Source organism: Aphelocoma coerulescens, chromosome 6 (assembly GCF_041296385.1).
Source record: "Aphelocoma coerulescens isolate FSJ_1873_10779 chromosome 6, UR_Acoe_1.0, whole genome shotgun sequence".
NCBI classification, from domain to species: Eukaryota; Metazoa; Chordata; class Aves; order Passeriformes; family Corvidae; genus Aphelocoma; species Aphelocoma coerulescens.
In genome coordinates this window covers 34,718,003-34,743,693 of record NC_091020.1, presented here as the reverse complement: position 1 = coordinate 34,743,693, position 25,691 = coordinate 34,718,003, and the positions used below count along the sequence as shown (strand labels likewise).

General features: G+C 43.5%; 1 protein-coding gene across 5 annotated transcripts in view; it reads right to left on the bottom strand.

The window, feature by feature from the left end:
* The window catches only part of DOCK1 (dedicator of cytokinesis 1), a 265,954-nt gene that overhangs the window by 38,314 nt on the left and 201,949 nt on the right, over positions 1-25,691 (bottom strand). For all 5 annotated transcript variants that reach the window (XM_069020260.1, XM_069020261.1, XM_069020263.1 and 2 more), the window contains 7 exons: positions 22,175-22,260; positions 21,831-21,987; positions 17,765-17,805; positions 16,347-16,437; positions 12,976-13,095; positions 3,710-3,799; positions 1,191-1,295 (listed from right to left, as the gene is read on the bottom strand). In XM_069020260.1, coding sequence (XP_068876361.1) covers positions 1,191-1,295; positions 3,710-3,799; positions 12,976-13,095; positions 16,347-16,437; positions 17,765-17,805; positions 21,831-21,987; positions 22,175-22,260 — 690 coding nt within the window. The remainder of the gene's footprint in view (positions 1-1,190; positions 1,296-3,709; positions 3,800-12,975; positions 13,096-16,346; positions 16,438-17,764; positions 17,806-21,830; positions 21,988-22,174; positions 22,261-25,691) is intronic.

Below are 25,691 nucleotides of genomic sequence, written 5' to 3'. Positions count from 1 at the left end.
CCATTTATATGCTCAGTTCATTAAATTCTAAAGGAAAATGTAAAAGACAACTTGCATATTTTTAACTGATCAAACATATTAAAGCAAGTTTGGATAACATTTGCATCTGAATATGCTTAACCTCATTACTCATCTCCAAATGAATTCTTGGTGAAAAAATTACACAGCACTTGTTAAAAAAGGGTGTTTTGACTGGGGGTAGGAACCTGGAGTAGTTCAGATTTGCCCAGTTGGGTTTAACTCTGCAATGGTGCCTTTTGAAATGCTCAGCAGAGGGAAGAAAACTCTCTATTGGAGGAAAAAAAAGGTAATCATAGATGTTTAAGAGGCCTCTGTATGACTGTAATTTATGTATATCCACTTGTAATTCACAGGGAATGTTGGAATAGAAGGAAAAGTGAGGATTTTCTCCATCAGCAGGGCACTCAACAGCCTGGTTTTCAGAGGGCAGGGTTAGATGGAATATTGGGAAGGAATTCATTCCTGTGAGGGGGGGGAGTCACTGGCACAGGATGCCCAGGGAAGTTAACTAAATAATGATGGGTTATTTCTGTGTCACCACCTAAGTGCCAGATAATCATAACACAGATGCAATTCAGACGTGTTATAGCCTCACTATTCAACCCGTAAAAATCCTAATATTAGAGGGAAAACCCCCTCAAATGTCACTAAAGCTACAATCCTGGCACCAATCAAGTGACACATGTCTTAACTTGGCACATGACACAAGCAAATCAATGATAAAAATTGCTATTAAAGGTATCACACACACTTTTGATAGTCAGCTTCATTTTAGTGACTGTGCTGGGAAGGACACTCACCTGAAACCATGGACACATACAAAAGGCACCTCTACCATGCTCATATATATATATATATAATATATATATAAATATATATTAACCTGTCAGGCAAAAATGTCACCATTTCAGATGGTTATGACCCTGAGTGATGGATTGGGCCATTTATCTTCATTTCTAGTGATACCCTGAAGAAATATAAAGCAGTGGATATATTTGAAGAGAAAGTTTTTCTACTAAAATGCAACTATTCCATCTTAGAAACCCGAAAGGAAAAATCAGTGTTTGTTTCATACACCTACAAAACACCTGTCAGGGTCATGCAGGTTTCTCCAAGCCAAGGGAAATTTCCAAAGCAGGAAACCTCTGTGGAAATAGGTGGCCACTTACCCTTATGAATGTTGGGAATCCCTGGCCATAGTATCCAACAGCAAAATAGTCTGGCTTCGGTCGTATCACTTTCACAATGTTTTCATAGAACTGGGCCTGTTTTCTCTGCAAAATAAACAGGAGGCATTTTCATGACCTGAGCTTTTAGAAGACTCCTCATGTTTAAGGTCCCACGTGCATCTCTAATTTAAAAATGTTTTGTTCCCCTCTTTTTCTTCATCTTTCTATCAGGTTCATGGCAATATTTGGAAATACCAGACTCTGCAGCCATTTTTCTACTCATCATGGTGAATCTGACTGTTCCCTAAGGAATATCTCAATTTTGATGGACCTCATCATGGTGAACCTCACTGCTCCATAGCCAATATTTCCATTTTGATGGACCTCATCATGGTGAAACTCACTGCTCCATATCCAATATTTCCATTTTGATGGACCTCATCATGGTGAACCTCACTGCTCCATATCCAGTATTTCCATTTTGATGGACCTCATCATGGTGAACCTCACTGCTCCACATCCAATATCTCCATTTTGATGGACCTCATCATGGTGAACCTCACTGCTCCATATCCAATATCTCCATTTTGATGGACCTCATCATGGTGAACCTCACTGCTCCATAGCCAATATTTCACTTGCAATGAAGGTCTGGAATTTGCAAGGCAATCTTGAAATTCCAGTTGTGACACCGGAAGGATGAAGCCACACACAGCTCATCCCAGTGGTGCTGACTTGTCAGTTTTGGGCTGTTACATCTCATTACATTTTTCTACTGCTTCTCTTCCATATTTCCAACCATGAATTTGCATATGGAAAGCAGGCAGTTGAGAACTGCAGGAAAATGTAAATTTTGGAAAAAACATACGCATGTCAGACGCCATCTGCTTTTGATGCTGAGTTCTTTATCTCTAATGATGAAATAATAGCAAATGAGCAGCTTCAGAAGATCTGTTCATTAACTTATTTTTAGTCTATTATTTCTGCAAAGAGAATGACTTTTGATCTGGGGTGAGGTTTAGTGCTGCTCCCACGTGACAGATAACAGTAAAAGGCACCAAGACTACAAAGACCCAGATCTGCCGAATATTTCTCAGCTCATCTGGAGCAAAACTATTTTGTCATTTGTGAATTGTCTTAGAGGCTAATATTGAAAATTGCTTGAAGAAAGGAGACAAGAGGGAGAACAGAAAGAACAAAAAACTTGTAAATTTTATTTTGTGGAAAAAAAAAAGAGCTGTTCAGCAGCAGCAATAAGAAAAGCTGATGGCTTATGTGAGACCTGACTCATATAGGAATGTGAATTTTGATCTCTGTCTTGTGAGAGAAGTGCACCCCAGGACTAATTCTGTGACATCTCATCTCCTGGCTGATGAATAAAGAGCAGATAAAGTCAATTGTCTGATGTGAGGATTGGAAGTTGTGGTCTCCCTTATTAGAAGGGGGAGAAAGTCCATCTTGGAGAAGGGTCCAAGGCCAGGTTGGACAGGGCTTGGAGCAACCTGGTCTGTGGAAGGTGTCCCTGCCCATGGCAGGGGGTGGAACTGGATGAGCTTCCAACACAAATCATTAAATCATTCAGTCACTCTGTGATCATTGGCTACAAATTCCAACTTCTCCCCCTAAAAGGATCCAACAGGATAATTAAAGAGTGGCTGCCTCTGTGAAAAACCTGTTCATGTTCCCACATGCAAGCAAAAAGGAGATGAAAAATCAAAACTGAGGGACTCGGAGAGCAGCCACCTGCTGGTGAATAATCCTGTCTGACACATGGCAATCATTTCTCGCTGAGGAACAATCCTACCCTTTTCCTTTTATACTGAAATGAAGAATATTCTGTGCCCACCCCACCAGGAGGAGTGAGCTGGGGCTGAGTTCAACACTGTGGAAATGCCCAGCTCAGACACACTGGGATAAAGAAACCAGATAAACAATTCAAAGAAATTCAGGAAAATGTACTCTTAGTGCAAAGGTAAAATGTAGCAAAAACCGGAAAGGTGAGAATTTTCAGAACCAAACTGGAATCACATCCCAACTCCTGTGGGAATGGCTGGGACCTGAGGAGGGACAGTGACAGCTGTCATTTATGTCTTTGGAAGAGAACAGGAGGAAAAAAACGGTGCAGGGATAATGAATGGGTAACGTCAGGGCAAAAATAACTGACTGTAGACACAAATGCTTGGGGATTATTCATACCTAAAAAAAGAAACGTGAATATGGAAGGACACTTGAGAGAGAATGGAGATTTTTTTTTTCATGTTCCCATTTATATTTACATTCAAAATTTCCTTTTATACCCCAAATGAATGTTTTTCTTTCAGCTAAAAAAAAAAAAATCAATGTTTTTCAGGCACTCCAGTAGTAGCCAGTTAATTGACATTGGTCCAGCAAAGCCAAGATGGGTTTGTGTTTCTGCATTTTACTGTCATTGCTATAGTATTTTTGATATAATTTTAAAAGCTTACAAATTCAACTCTGAAACAAATTATTGCAGTGTCTATGTCATTAAAAAAACCTACCAGCAGTTCACTGAGTTGTTCATAATCAAACATTTCATTTTCATACTGTTCTGCAAGTTCTTTACCCAAGGCAATGGCCTCTTCCCACATCTGTTGGAAAAAAAAAATCACAAAACAACAACAAAGAAGCTGAATTACATACCTTGGTTAAACATCAACATTAGAATCAAATAGATCTGAATAAAGCAGCCAAATGCATTGTGTCACATGCCTGAAAACACTGAGCATCTGACGTGCCAAAGAGCTGTGCTGGGGTTATAAATGTCTCTATTAATGGAATCATGGAATTGTTTAGGCTGGAAAAGCCCTTCAAGTTCATCGAGTTCAACAACTCCCAGCACTGCCAAGGCCACATTGCCCCATGTCCCCAAGGGCCACATCCACATGGGGATTTTAAATCCCTCCAGGGATGGGGACTCCATCACTGCAGCTGTGCCAGGGCTGGACAAACCTTTCCATGAAGGAATTTCCCCAATATCCACCCTGAGCCTCCCCTGGCCCAGCCTGAGGCCGTTCCCTCTCTCCTGTCCCTGTTCCCTGGCAGCAGAGCCTGACCCCCCCGGCTGCCCCCTCCTGTCAGGGACTTGTGCAGAGCCACAAGGTCCCCCCTGAGCCTCCTTTGCTCCAGCCTGAGCCCCTTTCCCAGCTCCCTCAGGAATTCTCCAGCCCCTTCCCAGCTCTGTTCCCTACCCTGGACACGCTCCAGCCCCTCAGTGTCTTTTTTTATCATTGAGTGGCCCAAAACCTAAAAGGGGCTGGAGGTGCCTCAGCAGTGCCAGTACAGAGGGACAATCCCTGCCCTGGTCCTGCTACCACACCATTTTTAACACAACCCAGGTGCCACCGGCCTTCTTGGCTTGATGGCACTCAAGGTGATCTGCTCCATGACCTTCCCTGGCACAGGATGCAAATTTACTGGATGCAAATCAAGTCAGATGATCAAAGAGCTTCAGAAGTAAAATGATTCCTGCCAGCCCATCCAGTAATGTGCAAACACAGCCTGTCCACAAAGAAACCCAGGACCTAAGGCTTTGAAGCAAGGCTGGTGATTGATTATATTTCATAATCACCTCTCTCTCCCTCTAATATCTATAATCTGTATTAGACAGGACAGGCAATTTGCAGATATTGCTTTGAACAAATACTCATTATATTTCCATTGGTTCTTCTTCCTCTTGTTCCTCAACCATGAAATTCAGCAGCCGTCTCAAGTGACCCAAAGAAATTTAACAATATCCTTCAGCTCTTCAGAAGGCAACAATCTTAATGAGGAGCAGCAAGAATGGTTTTAAATGTGCATTTTTCATTTGTTTTTTCTACTCCAAATATAAAGAACCACTCAAACCCAAAAATATGCTGAAATTAGCACACCAGGCTATCTAAGATCAAACTTGATGATCTGCCTCTGCTGCTGAAATTTGGTTGGCATTGCTGACCTCACTTTATTATAAAAATGAGATTCAGCATGAGTTAGAAATGAAGATTGTATGAGCCTTCGTCTTAAATTTAAATCCTCTGGCCACACCACCTCAATCTCCTCTCAGCATCAGGCCACACGTTCCTTGCCCTGGTGGAACCCTGAAGGGATGTAGCAGTCAAGAGCAGGTGGATGAAGGAGGGCTGAGGGGGAGGGCTGAACACTGAATTCCCCATTTGTCCCCAAAAACATCCACCTTTGGGAACAGGGAGTTTGGGATGAAGCACCACAACTTCCAGTGATGGTGGGAGGTGGATGCTGGGGAGAGAAGAGGAATGATGACCTGAGGAAACCTTCACAACAACTGATCCCTGCATCCATCCCATAAAAAACCCCCAATCCCATCTGCTTTAAAGCACTGTGCAAATAGAGATATTTTACACCCCAAAAACCAGAAGCTCCCCAAACCACACAAATGACATTCCACACTCAAAGCCCCAAAATCAATGTCAGGTGAATTCCATTTGTCTTTTGATCTGCAAGTTGAAATTGCATCTCTCAGTATATCAGGAAAACTTGGGAAAAAAAAGGCTTTTAGAGAAATTCCTGGTTCTAGATGCTGGTTTAAAAAATAAGAATAAAACATTAAGGATGAATCCTCAGCAAGTGGAACATGCCAACGCCACAAAAGCAAGATGGATCACACTGGTTCACTTTTCATCCCTGCTCCTCTTTGGAAACCAGGAGCCAATTTTCAAGCGGAGAGATGGACTGGAAGATTGGCAAACTGAGCAGGAATGGCTGGAGAGCAGCAGCCTGGACAGGCAGGGAGCTGCTGATGGTGCAGGAGATGAGGAACTGCACAGGGAAGAACAGTTACAGGAGATCGCAGGGAGAAAGGAGAGAGATTTCTGCCCTCGAAGTGAAGACAAAATAAGGGCTAAAAACTGCACTGTGGGGCTGAGCGAGGGGAAAGGAGCTTCTGAGTCCTGCAAAAACCAGCTGGGATGATGTTTGGACAAAGTGGTGACCTAATTTAAGACAAAAAAGCCATGAATGCTCACAAGGAGCAGAACCTGGCTCTTCATTAACCTTTCCTTGCAGCTCCACGTGGTGTTCGACCCCTCCTCTTGATTTTCCTTATTTCTCCAACAAGGTTCAGAACGTTATTTATCTGGGGAAGAGGACTGGAATGAGCATGAGTTGCCTCATGTTTGTAAAGTGCCTTGAAGGTGAAAAACGCATCAGAAGGACTAATTATAATCACGGTAATGAGGGATCACGTCTGCAGGAAATTACAAGGCAGCCTGAATGCTCTGCCATGCAATTTTTGCAAATGGAAGGATCTGAATGTTTTTATCCATATTATGGATCTAATCTAGCATGATGATACAGAGCATGTTTTTATTTCTAAACAAAATTAACATGAATTTAAGAGTAAAGGCACAGTTGCAGAAAAAGGAGGACATTTTCACACAGTAAGTTGAGTTAATTTTGACTCAGAAGGGCAATATAGCATCAGTTTCCAGGAACTGAACTAATATTCAGTTGCTTGTTAAGTCAGCAAGTGAAAGCTTTCAGAATCATTTAACCTTCCCTCATTCTGAGTGCCATTCTCTTCTGAACTTCGGTCACCCATAACTTCTGCATATTTTCATTTCAAAGACAACGGTGTGACCATCATTGTCCTGTTCTCTGTTTGTATGTTCCAGATTTAACCAGTCCCTCTTCAAAATGACACTGGAAACAAATGGAAGTCTAAATCATTTCTGATTTGCATCAACACTGTAAACAAGCTGCCTTGGTTCTTCCCACTGACTCCTGGATAAGCACAGACGTGTTCCCAAACCATGTCTGGGAACGCAAAGCACCAGGTGGGGAGATTTAGATGGGATATTGGGCAGGAATTGTTCCCTGGGAGGGTGGGCAGGCCCTGGCACAGGGTGCCCAGAGCAGCTGGGGCTGCCCCTGGATCCCTGGCAGTGTCCAAGGTCAGGCTTGGAGGAACCTGGTCTATGATAGATGCCCTTGCTTGTGACAGAGGGTGGGACCAGGTGACCTTTAAAGGTCCTTTCCAAGCCAAGCCATTCAGTGATTCTAAAAGCAGACACACTCTGCCTACACATCACTGCCTGTAGGTAGCACAGCACTGCCACTGATTAAAGAACAACTTCAGCAGAATTAAATCTCCTTTGATTTTTTTTTTTCACCTTCCCACCCTTGTCTGTCGACACCATAAACACATGGGAGCAGAGGCTGCTTCCACTGCACCTCCTCTAGCCTGAACAAAGCCTTTACATGTTACTGAATATTAATATTAATAATGGATTCTGTAAATGTTCCAGAGCCTGAAAAATGAATCCTCAAATTAAATGTGATCCGGATTTAGTTCATGTACAACACACACCCAGTCATCACATAATCCTTGCGTGCTTCTTAGCAAGGAAGTGGAGATGAACAGGAGAAAACCAGACCATGGAATCAGGGAATCCCAGAATGGTTTGGGCTGGAAGGAACCTTAAAGCCCAGCCAGTGCCACCCCTGCCATGGGCAGGGACACCTCCCACTGTCCCAGGCTGCTCCCAGCCCCAATGTCCAGCCTGGCCTTGGGCACTGCCAGGGATCCAGGGGCAGCCCCAGCTGCTCTGGGCACCCTGTGCCAGGGCCTGCCCACCCTCCCAGGGAACAATTCCTTCCCAATATCCCATCCATCCCTGCCCTCTGGCAGTGGGAAGCCATTCCCTGTGTCCTGTCCCTCCATTCCTTGTCCCCAGTCCCTCTCCAGCTTTCCTGGAGCCCCTTTAGGCACTGGAAGGGGCTCTAAGATCTCTCTGGATCTTTCTCCAGGTTGAACAATCCCAATTCTATCAGCAGAGCAGCTTCAGATATTAAGAACATTTGTTTCTGGCTTAAATTACTGGAATTCCTTTAAAGCTTCTTTAAAAGTCAGTTTTCAAGTTACCCTGCTGACATTTTGTCACATTATTTTTAATGGAACACTTTCAGGTACTTTTTCTACTGTACTGCAAATGCATGATAAAAGAGGGATAAAGGGGAAAAGATTCTTTCCATTTTTGCCAGTCTCTAACTTGGTCCCTCTCCAGCCAAGAGCTCTGTCTCAGGGAAGAGCACCCACTTTCTTTTTCTACTGCCTCTTAAAAATCTCACTCTGCTCCAACATCTCTGTTTGGAAATCCCAACTGTCCTGTTCATCCTTCAGAGGAACAATGAGAAGCTGGATTATGGAACTCAATTTCTCCAGTGGAGAGTGCCCTGAACTCCATAGGTCCAGGAGTCCAGAGAATCACTAAAGCTGGAAAAGACTTCTAAGATCATCAACCATCACCTTAAACACTAAATCTTAACCTCGAGTGCCACATCCACACATTTTTTGAACAATTCCAGAGAAGGGGACTGCACCACTGCCCTGGGCAGCCTGATCCTCTGCCTGCCAACCCTTTCCATGAAGAAACACTTCCTAATATCCAACCAAAACCTCCTCTGGAGCAACTTGAGGCTGTTTCCTGAACCTGACTTTTCCCTTGTGCAGCTGCACCCTGACACCTCCAAGATCACAGAAAACCAACCCAAAGCTGGAGATTTTTCTGCCATCCTTAGAGAAACAGGGGCTGTGTGCCTCACATCCCTGCACAACCCTCTGAAAAATTCAGCTCTTTGCTCCGGAGCCAATTTATTCAGGTGAGGACAGCACGGCTGTGGCCCAGGATCCTGATAAATGAAATCTATATTCTTGAAGGTCACTAACTCCCAATCTGCTGCCTCGCAGATTTCCTGCCTTGGAAGCTTTCCCAGCTTTGCCCAGGACACGGCAAGTCTTCTGGAGAAATGAGTCCTACAGGGAGCTACTACATAGGATTTGTATGAGGTACAACTCATTAATGGGAGAAACAATTTATCTGGAGAGGGTACCAGGGAGAGAGGCTGCTGATACTGGAAGGAAAATGCTTCTTTTAGACTCTAGGTGTAGGAAAAACGTGCAGAGCCTAAATTTGGTTGTGTAGACATGGGATGCAAATTGTTACCGACAAGATTTTGGAGATGCAGGAGATCTTTTTTAGGGAACACCCAGCAATTTAATTTATTTTTCAAGCTGGATTGCTTGTTGGCCAGAAAGAGCTACAGCATCAATTTAGTTTTTGAGGTTAATAGCAGCAAAGGAGGATCTCAGGGTATTTCTGAGCTCCTGCAGAGTTAATGGTCAGGAGCAATGAAATAGTCTGGGGTAAGAATATTCTGGTGCCATATTCTGACGTGTGAGGGACTTTCTAAGCTGGTTAAATTTCAGGTAGTGGTAATTAACCAACATGAAGGCTTAGTATCTGAAATAAAATGCTGAAACTCAGCACTTCTCTATTCGTAGCCCTGCATCCAAGATAGAGCCAGGTTGGAAAGCCTTTAAACAAATAAATATATTCCTTTGGAACACGGTCAGACTCTGTATCCTCCCTCTCCGAAGACTCTCTGTCCTTCCCAGCTCTCAGGACACACTCCAGGGCTGAGCTGGCCACGAGCCTCACACAGATTTTTGGCAGACAGGTGAATTTCACCACTCTCTTGTTAAGATGGAAGAAAAAAAGCCATTTGATGTCATCCATGAGCCAGAAAAAAAGGCCTTTTAAGCCAAAGCATGGCATTTGCTGTGTAATTTCAGATATTTTCTGTTCTGTGGCTGCTGTAAAGCAGTAAAAGCTTTTTTCTGGAAGAGGAGGGGAAAGAGGAGGAGCAGAAATAAATGAGCAGTGTGCATTTATTTCCTTTTTTCTCCTTGGGACCAACACTTTCAGTTTATGGAGAGCAGAGGGAAGACCGTCCTGATTTATGGGCAGCAGCATCCCCAGCAAACCTGAGCCTGTTGGTGTTCCCACATCTCCCTGGGCAGGAATAGGAACAGGGCAGGAAGCTGCTGCTTCCCTCGTGGCTCCAGAGACCACACAAACCTGGTTTAAAACAGCACCTTACCTTTGCCAAGGAGCATTCCTTGGCTTCAGGAGCTCATCAGCACTGACTTCCCTCAACTGCTTCCCACAGGAAAAATGTCACCTCTTCCCTCATCCCATTACTCCCGTCACTGTTTTCCCTTCTTGCCTTGGGATATTCCAACCCAACAGCTTCCAGTGAAGTCCCTGGATTAAGGGCTTTGTTGGAAATCACAAAGCTTCAGGAAAACACAGAGAGAGCAAATACTTGAGAGCAGTTCAAAGGATGGGTCAGACTGCTGGGATAAGCCTGAGGATAAGGATTTGAAGGGCAAAAGCCAAGAGAGATGGAGAGGAGACTGGAAAGTGCAGAGCAGTGAGGAAGAATAATCTAGGAGAGAAAAGGATGCCCATACCAGGGAAACAACTTTCCTCTTGGAAAGAAGGAGCTTAGAAAAGGAATGAAGAGCACAACTAGCCAGGAATCAAATCCATAAAGTAGAACAACTGCAAAATGCAAAAGGTGTTTCTCAAAAATGCTCCTTCACTAAAGGTGAAAGTTGTACCTCAGCTTTATAAAAGGTTGGTTTAAGGACCAAAAGTCAAATACTGGTAAAAAAAGCAAACTTCCTGAGAACAGCAGATTAAAAATAGAAATCAAAATGAGGGATCTTAAATGGATCTTGACCTACAAGTACCAGGGATACTCATGGTGAGGGCCAGCATTTTGTCCTCAGCCCACATGAGGTGCCACACTCCTGCCTGCAGGGCAAGTCCACTCTCCCTTTTACTTACAAATCTCTCAGGCACTTCTGGGCCAGAAGTGAGATGTTCACTCCATTCCAGCCTGTGTATGGAGGATGAAATCTAAATTCACCTCCCCATGAATGCCACTATTTAAGGGATAAGCCTCATGGTTGGTTTTCAATAGACAAGTGCACCGTGCCTTCCCCTGGGAAATTACTCTGCCAAGAGAAAGGGATCATGATTTTTGAGAGGGTGAACTACACCAGCCTTTAAAAAGCAAAAAGCCAATGTTTTAAACCCAGTTTTAGGAAATCCCTCTCCTCCATTTCTTCTACATAATGTTTCTGACCCCCACATGTCCCTCCCTTCCCAAATCCAGTTTCCCATCAGGCAGGTTGCTGGGGGAGAGGCACAGGCTCACAACTTTAAGACAAAACTCCTGAGCTTCTGTAAAAGCCTGGAAGTGGCTCTGCAGCTGCCCAGGGGGTGGGGATCTTCTTTTGGCACCTCTTGTTGACTTTATGGGAAGGGAAATCAAACAAGTGGGATCAAGCTGGAGTGAACTGCCAGGCAGGGAGCCAGCTGGGTGGTCATGGCACAAAAAAGAGGAATTGGTTTGTGCAGGGGTTCAGTGTCCCAAAAATGCACAGCAAAGGCTGTTTCAGGTGTTACTGACCAGGGAGTTAAAGCAGCTGCTGGGCTACGTTTGCAAACTGCACAAGGACATGCAAGAAGCTGATTTAACTTAATGTCAGAACATCCCAAATGAGAGGATTACCTTCAATCTACACTGGAAACCTCCACTTGGAGCTTCCTGACATTTGCAAATTCACCTAAAATGAATATTCCCAGTGTATATTGATTTTTTATTTCCCTTTTCACGGAGCAATATGAAAAATTATCACCAGCTTGAGTGACCAGAAAATGAGAGAAGGAATGTCTGTAAGCAGAAAAGAGAACTTTGGAAATTAATCATCTCCTCACACACACACACAAAAATCACACAGGAGTCCTGGGATTTGAGTTCTGCAGAGAACTGGTGCTCAGCAGAACAATTCCCAGTGCCTGGATACCCTAAAGGACTAATGGGAAGCCCATAAAGCAACAAAATAAAAACAGGCAACTTCTGGTTTTCCTTCCAGACAGGAATGTAAGATTAAAATAAGCTTTTAAATCAGTTGTGACCCTCATTCAAATGAGATTCTCCTCATTGACTCAGGACAAGCTTTTTGGGCAGCAGGAACCAGTTCTGTCCCCAAGTCACCTCCACCAGCCCCAGCCCCAAACAGCCACTTGTTCATCACTCCAGAATTACATTTTCACAACTTTCAGCCCAGTCCAGAATTACAATTTCTACCCCAGTCCAGAACTGCAACTTTTAGCATCACTCACTAACAACTTTTAAAGATTGCATTAAGGTAAATGATAAAGTTTAACTTTTCAGGCAAAGTTTCTAACAAAATGATAGAAATGAGTCTTCCTATCGAAGTGATTCTAGGATTTTAATCTGATTCTGCTAAAAACTCACCTGGAAAGGATGGGCTGGCTGGATAATATTCTAGTCCTACCAGGAAACACCATTCCTGTTCACCCCACAGAGTTCACTGTTAAGCCCCAAGTTTACTTCTCTGAAATGTTCTGACAAAGAGATTCCTGCTTCTGTACTTGAATTTCGTGCTTGGAATATCCAAACACTGATCCATCCCTGTCTCCCACGTTAACCCCCTTCCTCTCCAACACCAAGCACTGCCAAATGCAAATTCCTGCTGCATTAAACGATGCAATTGCTATGAAATATCCTCATCCCAGGATATTTATGATATGAACCACGGACATCCAGGCCCTGAGGGAATTATTTTTGTGTACACAAGGCAAAACAAGGGGAGCTGAAGGATTCCATTAGCTCTTGTAACTGCCAGAAAGAGTCCTCCAAATTACAGGCATCACTTTATTATTTACTCCATGGCACCACATACCCATATATTTACCCTTAACACAGCAGTTATAAATGTACCAGTGATTTCTTTTGACTGTTTTTTTGGTGGTATCATTACCTGTAAGTGCTTCCTGAAGGTCACTGGATGCAAACTATGTTTACTATTAAATTTATAAGTTCGAGAGAAAAGCAATGAAATACATTTGCACTTTTTTTTCCCCCTTTTTACCTTGCCCTTGTCAAAGTAATGGATAATTTCTTGATAGAGCTGATCTTTCAGCTGTCCTTGAGTAGCAGCTTGGTATCCATCCCGCTGGGTAAGATGTGCTGCACATGCTTCTTCTGACCACTAAATCACACAAAAAAAGGGGAAAAGTGAAAGCAAATCCCAAGTTTTGAGTTCTGAAGCTAAATAAAAGAGAGGGGTTTTATTTAAAGAAGTGGTACTGCAGTTAATGCACCAATGAAGGGTTTTCTCACAGTTGTGCCCTTTGCTTCCTTGGGCACAAGGACCATTTATTTGGATGCTGTAATTGGAGGCTAATTACATCTATCAGCTGGAAGGGAGCTTCTGGAGGTGGCTGCCCCTCCTTGGTGAGTTTGATGAGAGCGACCTTGGCCTGCTGATGGGGACAACCCACTGGGGACACAAGGAACACTTCACTTTATGTGAGAGAAGCCTTGGAGCCCAGATACACCAGCACAAAGGACAGGGCTGCAGGCAGGGAAATGAGATGTCTCCAACTCGCTGACAATCTTTGGAGGCAGGGAAAGCACAATTAACTTTATCCAGCCTGTCTGCAATTAGCAGCTCTGGCTCCTCCAGCAAACGAGTGATGGATCAAGGGAAAGCTGTCAATCACAGAATCATGGAATGCTTTGGATTGGAAAGGACCTTCAAGGTCATCCCATTCCATCCCCTGCCACGGGCAGGGACACCTCCCACTAGCCCAGGGTGCTCCAAACCCCATCCAGCCTGGCCTTGGACACTTCCAGGGATCCAGGGGCAGCCACAGCTTCTCTGGGCAACTCCCAGATTCATTTCCAGAATTACTGTTATTTTACCTCCTATATATTATTAAATTGCACCCAATCACTTCTTAATTTGGCCAGAATGTTTGTGTTTGGGTCATGCAGACACCTCTGACAGCTCTGTCCTGAACTCTGTTTCTGAGCAGCACAAACCTGCTGGAGCCTGCAGTGTGATGGCATTTTTTTCAGCATGCTAAGAGCCACTATCTTCTGTTAGTTTTGAACACCTCCATTTTGACAGAAAGGGTTGAAAACACAACAAAAGTCTCCTTCCTTGAGTGTGCTTCATCAGCTTGCAGTAATTTGGCCTCTCTCTCTCCACAGACAGAGCCTTCTTGCAGATTTAAAGGTGAAATTCTCATGCACTCTCAGTCTTGCCCTCAATGTGATCCCATTAAAATCAGGGGGATGAAGTATCTGCCAGTGATGAGTGTCATTGAAAATCCTGTCCTGAGGCTTGACAGAAAAACTCAATTGCTCTGTTACACACCCAAATTATTGCTGCTCCTCAGGCAACACTGAACTCCTCCCTCCACCAAGGGCTGCAGGAGCAGGCACTGAGATAGAGACTGATACATCTTTACAATGAACTAATTCCAGCCCATAATGAAATTATACTTATAAACAAATGTCCACTCAGGAAAGAAAACCTGTGACAAACCCTACCCTGGCATTTGCTGTGTCTATTGATGTGCATTAGAAGGAAAGAAAAATGGATATTTCTCCCCATGAAGTTGTCCACGGAATGTAAAGGAGTACATTAAGTGAGACTCTCACCTGCTCCCTAAACACATTCTCTAAGAAAAGCCACAACTGGCTCAGCTCTAATTTGAGGTTACAGAAAGTAAAATGTCTAACAAGTCCAAGCCATGCCAGGTGAAGTCAGAATATCATTTTATGGAATGGTTTGTTCCATCCTTTATTCAGAAAACACTGCCCCCATGGAAGGGAATGAATCCTTCATCCCATCTAAAAGGTTTATCCATGTGAAGTGGGCACAACTCACAGCTTGCTTTTGCACTGCAGATGAATCTTTGAGATGTTTCCTTGTGTAATAACCCTCTGATTATTTTAAAATACAGTAAATATATTTCAGAGTGTCTTCATTTAAATTGCACATGTACACTCTGCATCACATTTAGTCTTATGGCTTGGATGCAGCTTCCTCAGCTCTGAGGTACGAATAACTCTCAGTGCATCCATCAGAAGATCTCATTTAACACCTTCCCCTTTTCAACTTTTCAAAACAGATATTTTACCCTCACACTTTGCTGGGGATTGCTTAAATTAAAGCCAGGATTGCTAAGAACAGTTGGCTGCTTCAGATGAGATCCATCTCCTTGATGAAGAGGGGCACCATGAGCCCAGCAGGTTGCAGTAACAGAATCCCAGGCTGGTTTGGGTGGGAAGGAACCCTAAAACCCATCTTGTCCCATCCCTTGCCACGGGAAGGGAAACTTTCCCTGGATCAGGAGGCTGCAACACCCTTGGCACGAGCAGGAGATGAAGGGGAAAATGAAATTCTCAATTACTCTGTCCCTGAGGGGTCCTGTCCTTGAGGGGAGTGGAAAGAGATCCAGCACTCCTTGAGGGAGAAAGATTTCACTGCAGGTTGTGAAATGTGAGGAAGACAAACAGGACTAAAGCCAACTCTTCCAGAACTTCTAAATTCTGATCACACTGAGATTTTTGCTTTTCCCATTAACTGCTTTTTAAATGTAAAACATAAACCATAAAAACAGGAATTCAGTGATGACTCAGATGTATTAAATGCAATTTCATGACACAAGTGTCTGCTGGCAAGAGCAGCATCTTCCTAAATGCTAGCCAGGAGAGCAAAGTGGGTACCTGCTCCCACATTTGTGACACAAGCACATAAAAAAGCTGCATGTCAGAGACAACATCTTCTCTCCAGAACGTTTTCAGGGAATTAATGCTTCTGAAATACAGCTTCACTCCATTTCTGGCTGGCAGTGGATAGTGTTAACCACTCAAATGCTTTACTTCAGGCACTTTCTGCAGGTAACACGTTACTTGTGCATATTGCAGCCTACCCCAAACATTCCTTGAAGAGCAGCAATATTGTTGTGCCTCTTTACACGTGCTCTAAGCTGGGTAACACTGCATTAAAATGACATGCACCTTTTAAAAGCATGAACTTGGAGAGAAGGCCATCTGAATCTCTCTACAATTTTCTGAAATCCAAACTGAATCTATTCCAGACACCCAAGAGCACTCGAGAACGGGCTCCAGCACTCCTTGGCACAAAAGATCTGTGGAGAGCTGATTTACTAAAACATCTGGTTTGAGGCTTTCACATATTGCACAGTGTGGATATTTGCAATTTGGATTTTGCAGTGCTGACTTGACCACATTCCCTTCATTTCAGGTCAAGAACCACCTCTGCCACCCACTGAAGTGCTGCTTTCCTTCGTGTATGAACTCCATGTGCAAAAAGAACCCAGCACAGAGCTGTCAGCCTGAAGTGCAGCTGCTCTGAGTGACAAACACCCCCCTGGCTGGCTGCTGCTGGGATTTCCCCAACTCAGGATGTGTTTTGGGGTTTACCTTGAGGAGCTTTGCGTGCAGGAGTAAGGTGTAGGCAGCCTCTGTGTAGTTATCACACTCCTTGTGCAGGTCACACAGCTTGTACAGATACCTGCCAGCGACAGAAACAGTGGCTCTTAAAAAGAGTGGGGTTAGGATGCTACTCAGCCATTTATTTTGAAGATTACAAGGGTTCAAGTCTCTCTTCAAACAAGTAAATATTTGTGGGATTGGTTCAAGTTCACATTTCTGTGTGCAGCCAACCTTTAGGACCATTTGCATTTCCACTGTGTCGTTCTCAAAGGATGCTCAGAAAATCAAGGGATCGTTAAGGTTGGAAAAGACCTCTGAGACCATCAGGTGCAATCTTTGAGTGAACACCAGATGGGTGACTTGTGATGAGTAAAAAACCCAATGCTGCTTTTGTGCAAGACAGAGCACTCTTACAGTTCAGCTATGGGGACAGAAGTTTCCTTCTTTAACTCCACTATCATCACACCTCTGGAAGGGGATTCTTTTCTGGGTTTTCTATGATGATTTTTTTACTGACAATTTAAAAAAATCCCCACAAAACTATTAAAAATTGTATTTTGAAAAAGCCAGTGAAAATACTTTCACGTTTTATGTTAATTATAAGTTTGTTGACAGAAATTGGAGAGAATTTGGATGGGGGATTGACAGTGAGAGACAATTTGTCTTTACAGAGATGCTGAGCAGGGTAGACCGAAATAATAATAAATAACTCCATGTGTTTGTCCACAATTTTCTTTTTGCAAACTTCTAACAGACCAATTAAAACCATTTAAACAACAGGAAGAGAGTTCACAAGTGAAAATTCTTCCAAAAAGATAACAAGCACCTGAGAATGAATTGAGTAACATTTAGATACCTAAAATAGCATTACAAACACAAACTCCATTGTTTTAGCACAACAGTGTAAGCAATTGTCAGCCAAAGCACAAATAGGGGCCTGTGAACCCCATTTTCACAGAAAGCACCATATTTCCATATTTACTTTGTCTGAAAAGAGATTTTGAAAGCTTTAAGTTTAAAAAAAGTATCAGGTATTATTTAATAGTTGTTTTTATTCCAAGTCACATATTTTGTACCTCACCAGGAGGCAGCATCATTTCTTTGCTCAGCTTTTGACTTTTTTGTTTTCTTCATGAACAGAAGAGTTCTGGCTCCTGAGTATTTCAGTGTTCATTGTAATGGAACCGAAGGACTTGGAGAAAGGGGACAGAGATAATCTCCTGACTTTCACTTCCAGCACTCTGTTCTCAGTGCAGATAAGATTTTGAATTACTTCAGGTTCAGCCAAGGTGTGATTTTTCACTACTCTTCTCCTCCAGCCCCCAAGTGACTGCTTAATATGAACTTAATTTCCCCCAATTACAGTGCCTGTGTCAGGCAGTTTGTCACCAGTCATGTTTACAAACCTTATGTACATCTCTTCCCTCTCGATCTCCTTGTAGAAATTCTGAAAAACAACATAATTTGGTTACAAAGTCTTTGATTTCACACTTTGGAATGTACACAGAACAGGCTCCAAATTAAAAATTCATAATTGCATAACGTCAGCCTTCAAACTGCAAAATGAAATTTGCCTCCAGTGATGGAACATAAGTTATTTAACTCACAAATTCGAATGCTGGGATGTTTCATGTTGCAGTGTTTTAGGCCTTCTGTCTCATTGCAAAGGTTAAAAGTTTGCCAGAATAGCACTGCTAGAAATTTGCTGCTGGCATTTGCAAGTCACACATCATTAACCATTTTCAGCTGAAAGTTTTCTAATATACAAAAAACCTGTAATTTTTAAGCAACAGTTGTTCTATGGATTGAAAATTCCAAACTGTAGTTGAGCAATACATCATCTGCTCTTGGATTCTAACAGTTTCCTTGGAAATCAAAAGTTAGATTAGTGTTATTTATCTGGTTGCATATGTCACACATTAGCATCCCTCTCCTCCAAGTGCCTCCAGCCTTGAGATAAACTAGTTAACAGTGCAAATATTGTGAATGCAAAATATGATAAACTGGGTGAGAGATTCAAGGCACTGCTGAATCTAATTTCAAGTTTGCCTCCAAAATATAAAATATAACTAAAAAAAAAATCCAAAGAAAGTCCTTCTTCACTGAACTAAATGTATTTCAATGCTAAATTAAAGCAGTTTGAGGAGGCACCAGAAGAGCACACACCCAGTACTAAAAGAGGGATAAATCCAATACAAAAGTGATCCCCTCAAAGAGAACTGGAATGCAAGACAGAATCCCCATTTCACAGCAGAATGATGGGTTACTCCAGGGATATTTAAGTTCATGTAACTGCTTACTGGTTTTGGGTTCAATTCAGAAAACAAACTGCCAAGGTCACCACTGCCCCATGTCCCCAAGGGCCACATCCAGAGGGCTTTAAAATCTTCTCAGGAATGGGGACTCCACCTCTGCTCTGGGCAGCTGTGCCAACGCTTTACAACTCTTTCCATGAGGAAATTTTCTCCAATATCCACCCTGAGCCTCCCCTGGCCCAGCCTGAGGCCGTTCCCTCTCTCCTGTCCCTGTTCCCTGGGAGCAGAGCCCGACCCCCCCGGCTGCCCCCTCCTGTCAGGGACTTGTGCAGAGCCACAAGGTCCCCCCTGAGCCTCCTTTGCTCCAGGCTCAGCCCCTTTCCTGTCAGCACTGGCTTAAGTGCAGATCAAACCCTCCAAGTTAAAGTACCATCAATACAGACAAACCTAATCCTAGGAAACCCTCAGCATCATTAAAGTCCCAATTAGGAACTCTTTGAGACCCCACGTGGGAATTGTGCCGAGTTTCAGCCGTGGGTTGGATTTTTGCAAAGGCATGAACTTCACTTCAGGAACCTGGAGAATGATGAAAAGGCTGAGTAGGCCCTGGAGGAAAAATGGGAGTGTAAAATCAAGCTAAACTTTGAAATCATGACTACTGAAAGTAACAGAAAATTCCGCCCTGTGCCACTTCCCAGCATTTCCTGGGAACTCCAGTGGCTCCAGCAGGCCTGTGCCTGGTGCCTCACAGCGATTGAACCTGACAGCAGCAAATCACCCACAAAATTCATCATCTCCAAATGCCTGACAAACTCAGCTGCCAAAAACCAGCATCAGGAGCTGCTGTTGGGAGACACTTGGAGAAAACAAACCCAACCCCCAAGTGTTCCAAGGATCCCCCATGGGGATGGCAAGAATTCCTGGGAGGAGACTCTGAGTATCCAGACGAAGGGAAGGAGGAACAACTTCAAACTTCCTAAGGGAATGTTCCCAGTTTGCCACAGAGAGCGTGGTGACTGATTTGCTGTTCCCCATCCTGCCTGGAGAACTGGCAGGACTTTCCACCAGGGCTCTGCTCGCGAGGACGCCGTGACCTTTCTGCTGCATCACCAGCGGTGACAACCCTGCAAGTCCCTCCTCTCTGCCCATTTCCCAAACATTCTGATGTGCACAGAGAGGAAAACCAAACTAAAAATAAGCGCCCAATTTCAAATTGGATGCCTCCATCTCCTCTCCTGCTCCAGTGGGCACTGTTTTGTTTATGGCTGATGTGATGGGGTGGCATAAAGGCCGAGAACTACATTAGATGCAAAATCAGAAAAGCTACAAACTACATTATATGCAAAAAAAACCAACCTGCAAACTATTTACTCAGCTCTTTCCTGAACAAAATCCATCAGCCAGATCACATAAATGATAAACACTGTCTGTGCCCCATGTATTTATACAAAATTAAAGCTTCGGTGATGATCTGGGGAGGAAAGCTTGGAATCCTCAGTGGCAAACAGTGCTGATGGAAAACTCAAATTTAGTTCACGTTATTTTGGGGGTCTCTGAAAGTTATTTTTCATGGGTGCTGATTTCAGGCTTGTAAAATCTCATTCTCTGAATCTCCACCAAAAACATGATGTGGGTCTAGTGGGGACAATTATTGCTTCCATCTGCAGCCCAAATAGACCAAGATTTGTGTATGGAGTGGACACTCCAGAATTTCTGGATCTAAGAGGATCCAGAAAGTTTTCCTCGTATCAATGAGGAAAACAAGTTGAGCTTTTCCTGCTGTAAATGAAATAGTAACTTCAATTCCTTCACAAAATTTGAATATGGGGGCTGAGCAGAGAGCAGAATACAGATGGGATTGCAAATCCATGGAAATTTTGGGAGTAAATGGCAGAGAACTCCAACATTCCGTATGTCAAGTGTTTTTCTGCACAGAGTTGTTTATACATCAATTGTAAATGTCAATGAACAGGCCCTGTAACATTTCTCCTAAAATCTTCCTGTAGAAACAATTAAAGAAGGAATAACCCACTTTTTCAGAGATTTGCATTCACCAAAACAGGAAAAAAATGGGGAAAGCATTCCAAATTTCCCCAAGAATCCCAACAGACACTCTGCTCGAGTCAAACCCTCTGTTAAAGGTGCAGGATTCAGAGAGCAGTGGGGCTTTGGGTGATTTTGTGGTGATTTTCTGGGTGATTTTGTGGTGGCTAAGTGGTGGTTTGGTGGTGGTTTTTTTGGGTGATTTTATGGTGATTTTGTGGTGATTTTTTGAATTATTTTTTGAGTGATTTTGTAGTGATTTTGTGGTAGTCTTGTGGTGATTTTTGGTGATTTTGTAGTGATTGGTGGTGATTTCGTGCTGATTTTTGGCAATTTCGTGGCAATTTTGTGGCAATTTTGTAGTGATTCTTGGTGATTTTCTAGTGATTTTGTGGTGATTTTCTGGGTGATTTTGTGGTGGTTTAGTGGTGGTTTGGTGGTGGTTTTTTTGGGTGATTTTATGGTGATTTTGTGGTGATTTTTCGAATTATTTTTTGAGTGATTTTGTGGTAGTTTTGTGGTGATTTTCTAATGATTTTGTGGTGATTTCATGCTGATTTTTGGCGATTTTGTGATGATTTTGTGGTGACTTTGTGGCGAATTTGTGGCAATTTTGTGACCATTTTGTAGTGATTTTGTGGTGATTTCGGGGTGATTTTGTGGCGAATTTGTGGCGATTTTGTGGTGATTTTGTAGTGATTTTGTGATGACTTTGTAGTGATTTTGTGGCGATTTCAAGGTGATTTTGTGGTGATTTCGGGGTGATTTTGTGGTGATTTCGTGGTGATTTTGGGGTGATTTTGGGGTGATTTTGTGGGGATTTCGCGGTGATTTTGTGGCGATTTCGAGGTGATTTTGTGGTGATTTTGGGGTGATTTTGTGGCGATTTCGAGGTGATTTTGTGGTGATTTTGGGGTGATTTTGGGGTGATTTTGTGGCGATTTCAAGGTGATTTTGTGGCGAATTTGTGGCGATTTTGTGGTGACTTTGTGATGACTTTGTAGTGATTTTGTGGCGATTTCAAGGTGATTTTGTGGTGATTTCGGGGTGATTTTGTGGCGATTTCGTGGTGATTTTGTGGGGATTTCAAGGTGATTTTGTGGCGATTTCGTGGTGATTTTGTGGCGATTTCGAGGTGATTTTGTGGTGACTTTGCAGTGATTTCCCTGCTCACCAGCACGTTGACGGTGCAGCTCATGCGGTTCTCCTTGTTCTCGTCGTGCATGATGGTCCTGTAGTCCAAGAGCCTCTCCATCAGACGCACCACCAGCTTCACAAACGTCTCCCCACTCTTAGCCAGGTATTTGTGCTTCCTGCAGTGCTCCAAGAGACTGAAAAACCAATTAAGTTCGCCTTGTTAATCACACACAGAGAAAAACCTTGACTCAGGTGCAGTTTTAAATATTGCGCATCGTTAACAGATTTTAATTATTTCTGGGCTACAAAGTTCATTGTAGTCTAATTGCTCTCTCTCCTGACTTCCCTGTGACATAAATTTTGCTGCTGATCAACACTTACATTTTGTCAAATAACACTTTGTACTGCTCATCTCCACGGCCTCCTTCCACTTCGTGATCCAGTTTGGTGATGATCTCGTTTTCGAACTATAATTAAACAAAGCAAGCGTAAATAATCAGCTGGCAAATATTTCACTTTATTACTGTAGCCTCAATGCCTCACAGATTGGTTGGGTGCCTCGGTGAGACGTTTAGCCCCTGCTTTAAAGCTTGATTCACTTTTAGAGCTTGCAGTCTCTGGTTTTAGATTCTCCACTATGATCTCCGGCCCTACAAGGACTTCTTTGGTTAAAGGAATCATTGGTTGTGTTGTTAAATGAAGTGTAAATATTTGCATTATGGAAAACTCAAGAAGGAGATTAATGACAGGAATGAGGGCAGGGAGAAAGGAGACACAGAATGTCCCCAGCAGCAGAACTAAACACAAAAATGCTGGAAGCTCTCTGAGAAAGGCAATACCTGAGGCTGGATAATCCTGCTGGATGCACCCCCAGCATCCCTGACACCCCTTTTTAGCACACAGACACTGACTCCCAGTGGAACACAACTCATAAAGCTGTTAATAAACCCTGCAGAAGGGAAGGGAGACGTTTCAAACAACTCCAGAATAATTTTATTTGGGCAATAATAAAATAATGCAAACTTAAGTGGGCACCAGAATATAAATTTTAAAAGCAAACTGGGTAATTCCCAGGATTTTTAATGATTACAGAGGGCTTTAGCTGTTGCTGCTAGGAATGAATGTGAACTGTTAGTGGCCTGCTGCTCTGTAATGAATCAGTTAAGTCTCCTAATTCCTAATTCTTCATTAAATAAGCACAGACATCCACAGGATTAAAGACAGAGACCTCAGCAGGAGAGGCTGGGTGAGCTGGGAGCCTGTGGCAGGGGAATGGGAGCCCAGTGCTCAGAGTGGGAGTTCGGTGACAGAACAGTTGTCACCAGGCTTTTCCACTGTCACCTGCTTAAGCCAGCCCTAAGGACTGAGGAGAAGCAAAGGGCCCCTGCACAAGAACAAAGAGTACCAACATTCTGTAAATGTCAAGAGATGTACTTTGTATCTGCAGGTGATATTAACAGCACATAATGTACCCATGGAGAAAGAATGAATTGTCTGCATCATAAAATATTCCGGGTTGGAAGGGACCCACAGGATCATCCATTCCAGCTCCTGGCCCTGCACAGACCCCCCAACAACCCCAGCCTGGGCATCCCTGGCAGCGCTGTCCCAACGCTCCTGGAGCTCTGGCAGCCTCGGGGCCGGGACCATTCCCTGGGGAGCCTGGGCAGTGCCCAGCACCCTCTGGGGGAAGAACCTTTTCCTGATATCCAACCTAAACCTCCCCTGGCACAGCTCCAGCTGTTCCCTCAGGTCCTGTCCCTGCTCACAGTGAACACAATGAATCCATTATTAAAATAATGACAGGAAAATGAGGAAAGGCAGGATAATGCAATCCACCCCGTCCCAGAACCAAACACATTCCCACAGTACGAGAGCATTGAGTAGAACACAGAAACAACACAGTGGTGAAACAGGGAAGTCACAAAAATCCTGTTCCCTAAGGAGCCCAGAAAGAAACTGACTTTCTAACCCAATGTGAGAAATGACATTTGACTTCTTGACTCACTGCCAGCCCCAGGCCTTTAGGTGATGTATTTTTTAGGAAGAGATCACTCAGACAGAGAAGAGCAATTGTATTTGTCATGCAGGATCTCAAGGATCTTCCCACTATCAGTTTTACTTAAATCTCTGTAAATCCACGCTTTGTTGGGCCATTTCCCTAATGGCCTCTTGGGCTGCACAGAGCCAGACTTGTGGCATTTTGGGGGTTTTCAGGATTGTTAACAGCATCTTTGCTCTTCAGTCATCCCTTGTATTTCTCACGGAGTCGCTGTGATGCAGATCATGGCAGCCAGATGAATAAATGTTGTTTAACATCAGTTAAAATTCCTTCTGTGGTCTTTCCACGGAGGAAGGTTTTATCAACGCCAGCTGAGGTTTATGGAGCTTTGGAGGTTTATCATTTCCCATGATGGGAGTGGGAATGTGACCCTGGAGCTGCACAAGCCAATGGCTCTGGGACACTGCAGCTGGCATCTGTTGATAAACTCGAGTTTTCCTTTTCTCTTTTTTCCCCCCAAATGCATTATTTTTTTTTAAATGCATTACATTTAATTTAATGCATAAACAGGCCTGCAATTATTGTGATGGGATTTAGTCTCAAATGAAGAAGTGCCAAATCTCCAGTGTTTCCATTAGAGCCAGTGGCACTCGCTGAGGCTCTTTCTGGAGGCTTGGGGGAGTATCTGCACCATCAGTGAGCCAGATTCACATCCTCCTGCTGACACTGAAAGCTTGAGGGGTGATACCAGGAAGATTACAGGACATTATTATCCACTTTTCCTTGCACTGTCATCCAGTGCTTCCTCTGTCTGTGACAGTCTCTCACCTGGAGCAAATAAATCAGGGTGAGCCATCGCACGTCAACTCAACTAATCATTTTTGGGCCTGGCTTCCTCAAGGAAGGCTGTATTTGGAGCACTAGCTGACAAGTTAATCTTGATGCAGATGAGGAGGACTTCCAGCCCTCCAAGCTGCTATAAATTCATTTTGATGTGGGCTAATAATAATTTGCCGTGTAAAATTCATGTGACAGATCCCACCACCAGAAATTAGTCCTGATGCAGAAATGGCACACGAGTACTGCAAAACGCTGCTCAAAGGTTTTTATGAAAGCTGGTGGTTACTCCCAACAGTTTCATCCGTTCCCTTTCCTATTTTTCCACAGCATTCCAGCTGGGAAACAGATCTGGAGCCATTTAAAATGATGGGATCATTTTGGAGACCACTGCATTACCTTTCTCCCTTGCTCTCCAGATGCAGCGAAGGAGGAATACTGATATTCTCCAAAAGGCCAGAAACCAAGAAAAACGTACAGATTTACATTGCAACTGGAGGGAATTAAAAAATGTTACTGATTGAAACCAATCCTTTGTGGGGGATTAGTTATTTGAATTTGCACGTTCAGTGCGATCACAGGAACTGGGAGAGTCATTTACTTGTGTCCTGCCTGCAAATCCACAGCACAGGGAAAGGGAGCTTAACCCAGGGCTCAAAAGCGGCACAAAGACTTAATAAGGAATTACAGGTTCTAAAAGTCAAGAGAGATCCAGGAAAACGAGGGGAAACTTCTCACTGAAGGGAATTAAATCCATCTGAAATTCATCAATAACCAGCATGTGAAAATCAAAATGCTGCTGTGGCTGTCTCAGTGATACTGAGATTTACGGCTGTAAATGGGTTCAACTCCAAACAAGCAGAACGTGGTATCAGCAGTGACAAAGGTCCAGAGAAAGTGAGTTAAAATTTATGCAAAGAAAAAGGAGTACTGGTAGGAAATGAGGAATGGAGCCACCGCTGGGAGGAACAGGCACCAGCACCAGGAGCTTTCCATGCTCCAAATTCCACATTCCAGCTGCAGGGTTGTTTCACCTTGGGCTTTCCCTCCTGCTGTCAC